Source organism: Canis lupus, chromosome X (genome assembly GCF_003254725.2).
Source record: "Canis lupus dingo isolate Sandy chromosome X, ASM325472v2, whole genome shotgun sequence".
NCBI lineage: Eukaryota > Metazoa > Chordata > Mammalia > Carnivora > Canidae > Canis > Canis lupus.
The window spans coordinates 99,997,137-100,006,775 of NC_064281.1; the positions used below are offsets into that span (position 1 = coordinate 99,997,137).

At 38.8% G+C, this 9,639-nt stretch overlaps 1 protein-coding gene across 1 annotated transcript; it reads right to left on the reverse strand.

The window, feature by feature from the left end:
* Positions 1 to 1,086: 1,086 nt before the first annotated feature.
* On the reverse strand, positions 1,087 to 2,484 carry LOC112649388 (NHP2-like protein 1). The gene has a single exon (XM_035711621.2). The coding sequence runs from the start codon at positions 2,443 to 2,445 to the stop codon at positions 2,059 to 2,061; it is 387 nt and encodes a 128-aa protein (XP_035567514.1). The 5' UTR covers positions 2,446 to 2,484; the 3' UTR covers positions 1,087 to 2,058.
* Between the last annotated feature and the right edge of the window lie 7,155 nt (positions 2,485 to 9,639).

Below are 9,639 nucleotides of genomic sequence, written 5' to 3' on the forward strand. Positions count from 1 at the left end.
TCTTGGTTAGGCTTGTTAAAGACTATATTTTCAAAGAAGCAACTTCTCATTCTACTAATCTTTTATATTATTTCAATATTGTATACTTCATTTATTTCTGCTCTAATTTTTTAATAAATTTATTTTTTATTGGTGTTCAATTTACCAACATACAGAATAACACCCAGTGTTCATCCCGTCAAGTGCCCCCGTCAGTGCCCGTCACCCATTCACCCCCACCCCCCACTCTCCTCCCCTTCCACCACCCCTAGTTCGTTTCTCAGAGTTAGGAGTCTTTATGTTCTATCTGCCTTTCTGATATTTCCCACACATTTCTTCTCCCTTCCCTTATATTCCCTTTCACTATTATTTATATTCCCCAAATGAATGAGAACATATAATGTTTGTCCTTCTCCGACTGACTTACTTCACTCAGCATAATACTCTCCAGTTCCATCCACATTGAAGCAAATGGTGGGTATTTGTCATTTCTAATGGCTGAGTAATATTTCATTGTATACATAAACCACATCTTCTTTATCCATTCATCTTTCAATGGACACCAAGGCTCCTTCCACAGTTTGGCTATTGTGGACATTGCTGCTATAAACATCAGGGTGCAGGTGTCCCGGCATTTCATTGCATCTGTATCTTTGGGGTAAATCCCCAGCAGTGCAATTGCTGGGTCGTAGGGCAGGTCTATTTTTAACTCTTTGAGGAACCTCCACACAGTTTTCCAGAGTGGCTGCACCAGTTCTAATTTTCATTATTTCCTTCTTTCTGCTAACATTGGGCTTACTTTGTTCTTCTCTTTCAAATTCCTTGAGGTATAACGTTAGATTGTTTGAGATCTTTCTTTTTTCTTGATGTATGCATTTAGAGTTATAAACTTTTCTCTTAAAATTGCTTTTGATTTATATTGAAAGTTTGAGTATGTTGTATTTTCATTTTAATTTGTCCCAAGATATTTTTTACTTACCTTTTGATTTCTTCTTTGATACATTCATTGTTAAACAATGTGTTGTTTAATTTCCACATGTTTGTTTATTTTCCAGATTTCCTTCTGTTATTAATTTTTAGTTTCATATCTTGTGGTCAGAAATGATCTTTGTTTTTTTTTAAATTGGAATATGAATATATTTCTTTATTAGAATGCTCACAAGAATGACACACTAGCATTGTCCTTCTGATGTGATCAAGAATACATACATCTGACCCACATTCTGGCAGGAAACAGGCATAAGGGCTCTCAGAGCTGGTACCAAGTGTCCATTGAAGACAACTCCATTCACCAGAGAGGATGTTTCCTTGATTCCAATGTCTCTGCTGTAGCTTCCAGTCAGGGTTCTGTGACTTGCTCAGACTTCATTCCAGCGTCAGTGGACCCTCTTTTTTTTCCTAGCCACTTCTCAACTCCTTACATCAGCTGCCCCATGTGTAACTCACCCAGGCAGCCTCTGGAATTTTGCAGCACATCTCTTTGGTATGCTGCTGCCCTGCCACCCTCAGGGGCATGGTTGGGATTTGGGGGAAAGGGGAACATCACATTACCAAAGCAAACAGCAGGAGCATATTGGCAAATGACACTTGGACACACATCTAACAACCTCAAAGAATACATGCTTTCTCCCCTAATGATCCATAATCCCCTAGAGACCAAACACATATGGAATGATTCTGTACTCCAGGCACAAAGGATACAAAGTGAATGGTGTTTACATCCACCATGTCCTACATGCAACAGGAAGTGAGCGCAAACCAGATCTCTAACGAGGCTCTTCCCTGCATCTGAATGGTGTCACCATTCTGTTTCTGCCTGTTCTCAGCATTAGTTCATTTTTCAAAAGGGAGGATAGGATGGTAGAGAGAGAATAGAATGGGAGACAGAGGTGGGGTGGGGGATTAATATACAGAGAACCACCTGTAAAACAAAAATAATACAAAAATGCAAAACCCGGATTTAGTACTAGAATATAACAAGAGAAGGTAGCTGGAGAAACTACATGCGAACAGACGATATGATACACAACCCCAGGGGGAGGACTGGACTCAGTGAGGAGTGGGACAGAGGCCAGTGGTTTACACTAAGAGCCTTTCAATGGACTGCTGAATGGACTGGATCTGCTGCTTCAGCTGCGAGCCTTCTTTTATGGTGACAGAACAGGCAATGACAGGCCTGGACACCCCACAGGCCCGCCCGAGGGCCTGCTTGGAGCGCACAAACACGTAGGGCACGTTCTTATCTTCACACAGCAGCGGAAGGTGCAGGATGATTTCCAGAGGCTTAGCGTCTGCAGCCATCACGATGAACTCAGAGATGCCTCTGTTGAGGGTTTTAGTGGCTTCGTTGGCTCCTTTCCGAAGCTGCTTGTAGTTACATGACTGCTGAACAAGGTCCAGTAGTTTCTTGGTGAGGTGGGCATCTGCAAGGGAGTAGGCCTTTGGATTTACATCAGCCTCAGTCATCTCTGCGATTCCACGGTCCCGCCACCCTTCAGGGAGCGCCGGCCAGAAATGATCTTTGATATAAATTCTATTTTTTGAATTTTTTATGACTTTTTTTGTGGCCTAATATATAATCTATTCTAGAAAAGTTTTTGTGTGTACTTGTGAAGAATGTGTATTTTGTTGTTATTGGAAGGAATATTCTTTATATGTCTGATAGGCCCACTTGGTCTATAGTGTTGTTCAGATCTCCTGTATCCTTATGGATTCTCTGGATTATCTATATATTGTTGAGAGTGGGGTATTAAAATCCCTAAGTATTATCATATCACTGTTTATTTCTCTTTTTTGTTCTGTTAGTATTTGCTTTATATAGTTAGATGCACTGTTAATTAGATGCATAAATATTTGAAATTATCATTTTTATTGAAAAATCAACCACTTTATTATTAATGACCTCTTTTGTCTCTTGTGACCATTTTTAGCTAAAAGTATATTCTGCCTAATATAAGTATAGCTATCTTTGCTTTCTTCTGAGTGTACTTTAAGCTAAAGTGAGTCTCCTGTGGGCACCATATCACTGGATCTTGTTTTTGTATCCATTCAGCTATTCTATGTCTTTTGATTGGAAAATTTAATCCATTTATATTTAAAGTAATTAGGGATAGATAAAGACTACTATTGCCATTTTGTTGTTTTCTGACTATTCTGTAGATCCTGTGTTCCTTGTTTCCTCTCCTTCTATATTCCTTTTTCTTTCTTTTTTTTTAGATGTTATTTATTTATTAATGAGAGACACACAGAGACAGACAGAGACAGGCAGAGGGAGAAGCAGGCTCTCTGCAGAGAGCCTGATGTGGGGCTCAATCCCCAAACCCCAGGATCATACCCTGAGCTGAAGGCAGACGCTCAACCACTGAGCCACCCATGCGTCCCTGTATTCCTTTTCCATATCATTACTTTTTTTGGCAGAATGCTTTAACTTTATTATCATAATCTTTGTGTATTTACTATAGGTTTTACCTTTGTGGTTACCATGAAACTTACATAAAATAACTTATGACATCCTACTTTAAGTTGATAAGCAAATAAAAACTTTATACTTTTACTTCTACCCCCTCACATTTTGTTATTGATGTCACAATTTACATATTTTTATATTGTGTATACAATAACACATTATTGTAGTTATAACTATTATTAATGCCATTGTTTGTAAGTTTTACACTATCACTGATAGTGATTTATGCAGTCCTATTAGAATATTAAAGAATCTTACTTTGACTATATTTGTAATTTCCAGTATCATTTATCTATTCATATGTCTTTATGCTTTTAATTATCATCCTTTTAATTAAGCTTAATGAACTCCCTTTAATATTTCTTGTGAGGCTGGTCCAGTGACAGTAAAATCCCAGAGCTTTTGATTGTTTGGGAAAGTATTTCTCCTTCATTTGTGAGAGTTTTGCTAAGTTTAGTATTCTTAGCAGGCTTTACTTTCAATATTTTGAACTCTCTCCAGACCTACAAAGTTTCCAATGAGAAATCTACTTGTAGTCTCATGGTGGCTCCCTTGTATGTGGTAACTTGATTTTTGCTGTTTTCAAAAATCTCTATTTTGACAATTATAATGTGTCTTAGTGTAGCCTTTTTCAAGTTAAATTTATTTTGGATCTTTGAGTTTCCTGAACTTGATGTCTATTTTTCTCCCCAATTTTGGCAAATTTTCTGCCATTATTCACTTAAGAACACTCTCTGTACTTTTTTCTCTCTCTTCTTCTGGAATTTTAACAATATGTATATTATTTCTTTAGATGATATACCATAAGTCCCATAGATTTTCTTCACCCTTTACCATTCTTTTTTTTTCTCATTTTTTCTCCTCTAATTAGTTAATTTCAAATGATCTTATTTAACGTCATTTATACTAATACTTGGTCATATCTGTTGTTAAAGCTCTTTATTGAATTCTTTAGTTCAGTGTTAAGCAATAGGAATATTAAACTTTAGGATTTTTGGGAAGTTGGTTCTTGATGATTTCTATTTCTTTGTTGAACTTCTCATTTTGTTCATGCATTGTTTTCCTAACTTCATTTGGTTGTCTGTGTATTCTAGATTACTGAACTTCTTTAAGAGGGTTTTATGAATTATTCTCCAGACGGTTCCTTCACCTTCATTTCCTTAGAGTCTGTTAATTGAGCTTTATTAGTTTCCTTTGTTGGCATCACATGATTCTTTATGACCCTTGTATCCTTGCATTTGTTTCCACACTTTAAGGAAGCATTCTCTTCTTCCATATTTACATGTTGGCTTTGAACATGGCTGCTGGCTGTGTTTCACAATCAGGTGGAGCCACTATCTGGTCTCTGCCATCACCTCTGGTCAGGTGGGGTTGCTCTCTGCAATTCCTGGCAAAATGGCAACACCAGGCAGACACTGTGACTGGGCAGTACTGTGGGCTAGTCTCCTCAATTTTTCCTGGATGAGGCCTCCAGCTCTTCTCCCCAACTGTATGGTGCCACTGACTGGACTCCACATTCAGGCAGGGCCATGGGCTGGACTTCATGGTCAAGATGAGCCCTCAGGTTGTACTTTGTGAGTCAGCAGGGCTACAAGGTGTGCTGTGGATTTTATCAGGATAAGAGGCTGTGCTTTGGGATCAGTAAGGCCATTAGCTGTCCTCCACTGCAGAACAAGGTCACTGGCCAAAATTTCTGGTCATATGGGGCCTCTGCCTCCAGCATATCCTGGCATTAGGAAAGGCTTGAGGTTGAATGCAGTGGTCAGGCATCATTACTGTCTAGGCTATCTTTAGTAATCAGATATGGCCACAGTCTAGGTTTTGTAATTCAGTGAAGATGTAGGCTAGGATCTGTGGCTGTGAAGTACCACAGGCTGGGCTCCAAGTCTGCCAAGGTCACTATTCAGGCTCACTGGTCACATAGGGTGAGATTATGGTCAATAATTGGATAAAGATCCTGTCTTGCCTCCATGTCCAAGTGAGGCTATAGTATGCACTCCACAGATGCCCAGGTTCTCTGGCCAAACTTTCTGGTTGGGCCAGACTGGAGGCTATGCTTGCCAGTTGGGAAAGGCTTCAAACTTAGTTCTCTGCTTGGGCAGGATCATAGAATAGGCTCCACACTTGGTACAGTCTATTAACTAGGAAATCAAACCAGGTACAACTGTCATGCTTCTTGGCCTTATAGGGCCACAGGCTCAGCTCTACAGATGGGCACAGCCACTAGCAAGGCTCTCTAAGAATACCTCTAGGCAGGAATGCCATCTGGTAATATCTGAGTCTGGGTTGCTGTAATTCCTGCCCTCTCTCTGTTTCTCTCTGATCCTGCTTTCAAGCTCTATGGATTTGCCAAATGATCCCCATGAGGGAAGAACTGATTGGGCTTCCTTGGAAGTATCCCACAATGCTGAGGAAATTCTATGTCTACCTTAGGGTTCTTTTCCCACTGGAAACAGCATAGGCTTAGAGGGTCCCTCTTATTGTGGCACTATGTTAGCCTAGGTGAGGGGCAATGTAGTAAAAATGAAACTGTCCATTTTACCTTCTAATGTGGTCCTCTGTGGCCTCTGTAATTCAGAAGAGGTACTTCAGCCTCATCCTCTGGTTGTGGAAGATTCATAATATTGTCTTATTTATGGATAGTTGATAGTTGCTCTTCATGTAAGGAAATCTAACATTGGGAATGATCTACATCACATTCTTGATGACTTTAGAGTAGTCAATATTTTATTATTAATTACAGAATTTGACAACCTATAAGTGATGTATCTCCATAAAGTTGTGTCAACTTGAAGATGTGTATCATCTGCAAATTATTTTCAACGTTTTCAGCCCTTACCAAAGTCACTGATCAACACAGCTTGCTTCTCTCCTTTGATACATTTTTCTTAAATGAAGAATATATAAACCACTAAGCACAACATCTCTAAAGAAACAAGAGCTTTAAATGATACACAGGACCAGATGGATTTACAGAACCTAACATCCAAATGCAACTGAATATACATTTTTCTTAAGTGCACATGGAACTTTCTCCAGAATAGACCACATACTGGGTCACAGATCAGGTCTTAACTGACAACAAAAGATTGGGATTGTCCCATGCATATTGTAAGATCATAATGCTTTGAAACTAGAAGTAAATCACAAGAAGAAGTTTGGAAGAAATTAAAACACGTGGAGGTTAAAGACCATCCTGCTAAAAGATGAAAGGGTCAACCAGGAAATTAGAGAAGAATTAAAAAGATTCATCGAAACTAATGACAATGGAGATACAACCATCCAAAATCTTTGGGATACAGCAAACGCAGTCCTGAGGGGGAATACATTGCAATACAAGCATCCATCCAGAACATGGAAAGAACTCAAATTCAAAAGCTAACCTTGCACCCAAAGGAGCTGGAGCAAAACAGCAAATAGATCCTACACCCAGCAGAGAAGAGAGTTAATAAAGATTCGAGCAGAACTCAATGAAATCAAGACCAGAAGAACTGTGGAACAGATCAACAAAACCAGGAGTTGGTTCTTTGAAAGAATTAATAAGATAGATAAACCATTAGCCAGTATTATTAAAAAGACAAGAGAAAAGACTCAAATTAATAAAATCACGAGTGAAAAAGGAGAGATCACCACCAATAACAAGGAAAAACAAACGATTTAAAAATGTATTATGAGCAGCTCTATGCCAATAAATTAGGCAATCTAGAAGAAATGGACACATTTCTGGAAAACTGCAAACCACAAAAACTGGAATAGGAAGAAATAGAAAACCTGGACAGGCTGATAACCAGGGAGGAAATTAAATAAATCATCAAAAACCTCCCATGACACCAAAGTCCAGGGCCAGATGGCTTCCCAGGGGAATTCTATCAAACATTTAAAGAAAAAACCATACCTATTCTACTAAAGCTGATCGGAAAGATAGAAAGAGATGGAGTACTTCCAAACTCGTTCTATGAGGCCAGCATCACCTTAATTCCAAAACCAGACAAAGACCCTACCAAAAGGGAGAATTATAGACGAATATACCTGATGAACACAGATGCAAAAATTCTCAACAAGATACTAGCCAATAGGATCCAACAGTACATTAAGAAGATTATTCACCATGACCAAATGGGATTTATCCCCAGGATGCAAGACTGGTTCAACACTCATAAAGCAATCAATGTGATAGATCATATCAACAAGGGAAAAAACAAGAACAATATGATCCTCTCAATAGATGTAGAGAAAGCATTTGATAAAATATAGCATCCATTCCTGATCGAAACTCTTCAGAGTGTAGGGAGAGACAGAACATTCTTTAACATCTTAAAATCCATCTATGAAAAGCCCACAGCAAATATCATTCTCAATGAGGAAACACTGGGAGCCTTTCCCCTAAGATCAGGAACATGCCAGGGATGTCCCCTCTAACCACGGCTATTCAACATACTACTAGCCTCAGCATTCAGGCAACAAAAAGAAATAAAAGGCATTCAAATTGGCAAAGAAGAAGTCAAACTCTCCCTCTTTGCAGATGACATGATACTGTACAGAGAAAACCCAAAAGACTCTACCCCAAGGTTGCTAGAACTCATACAGCAATTTGGCAGTGTGGCAAGATACAAAATCAATGCCCAGAAATCAGTAGCATATCTATACACTAACAATTACACTGAACAAAGAGAAATTAAGGAGTTAATCCCATTTACAATTGCACCCAAAAGCATAAGATACATAGGAATACACTAACCAGAGAGGTAAAGGATCTATACCCTAAAAAGTAGAGAACACTTCTGAAAGAAATTGAGGAAGACACAAAGAGGTGGAAAAATATTCCATGCTCATGGATTGGAAGAAATAATATTGTGAAAATGTCTATGTTACCCATGGTAATTTACACATTTAATGCAATCCCTATCAAAATACCATGGACTTTCTTCAGAGAATTGGAAAAAATAATATTAAGATTTGTGTGGACTCAGAAAAGACCCCAAATATCCAGGGGAATACTAAAAAAGAAAACCATAGCTGGTGGCATCACAATGCCAGATTTCAGGTTGTACTACAATGCTGTGGTCATCAAGACAGTGTGGTACTGGCACAAAAACAGACACATAGATCAATGGAACAGAATAGAGAATCTAGAAGTGGACCCTCAACTTTATGGTTAACTAATATTCGGCAAAGCAGGAAAAACTATGCACTGGAAAAAAGACAGTCTCTTCAATAAATGGTGCTGGGAAAATTGGACAGACACATGCAGAAGATTGAAACTAGACAATTCTCTTATACCACATACAAATGTAAACTCAAAGTGGATGAAAGATCTAAATGTGAGACAAGAATTTCTCAGAATCCTAGAGGAGAACACAGGCAACACCCTTTTTGAACTTGGCCACAGAAACTTCTTTCAAGATACATCCATAAAGGCAAGGGAACAAAAGCAAAAATGAATTATTGGGACTTCATCAAGATCAAAAGCTTATGCACAGCAAAAGAAACAGTCAACAAAACTCAAAGACAACCTACAGAATGGGAGAAGATATTTGCAAATGACCTATCAGATAAAGGGCTAGTATCCAAGATCTATAAAGAACTTATTAAACTCAACAGCAAAGAAACAAACAATCCAATCATGAGATGAGCAAAAAGCATGAACAGAAATTTCACAGAGGAAGACATAGACATGGCCAACAAGCACATGAGAAAATGCTCCGCATCCCTTGCCATCAGGGAAATACAAATCAAAACCACATTGAGATACTCCCTCACACCAGTGAGAATGGTGAAAATTAACAAGACAGGAAAAAACAAATTTTGGAAACGATGTGGAGAAGGGAGAACCCTCTTGCACTGTTGGTTGGACTATGAACTGGTGAAGCCACTCCAGAAAACTCTGTGGAGGTTCCTCAAAGAGTTAAAAATAGACCTGCCTACGACCCAGCAATTGCACTGTTGGGGATTTACGCCAAAGATTCAGATGCAATGAAATGCCGGGACACCTGCACCCCGATGTTTATAGCAGCAATGTCCACAATAGCCAAACTGTGGAAGGAGTCTCCGTGTCCATCGAAAGATGAATGGATAAAGATGTGGTCTATATATACAATGGAATATTACTCAGCCATTAGAAACGACAAATATCCACCGTTTGCTTGGTCGTGGGTGGAACTGGAGGGTATTATGCTGAGTGAAATAAGTCAATT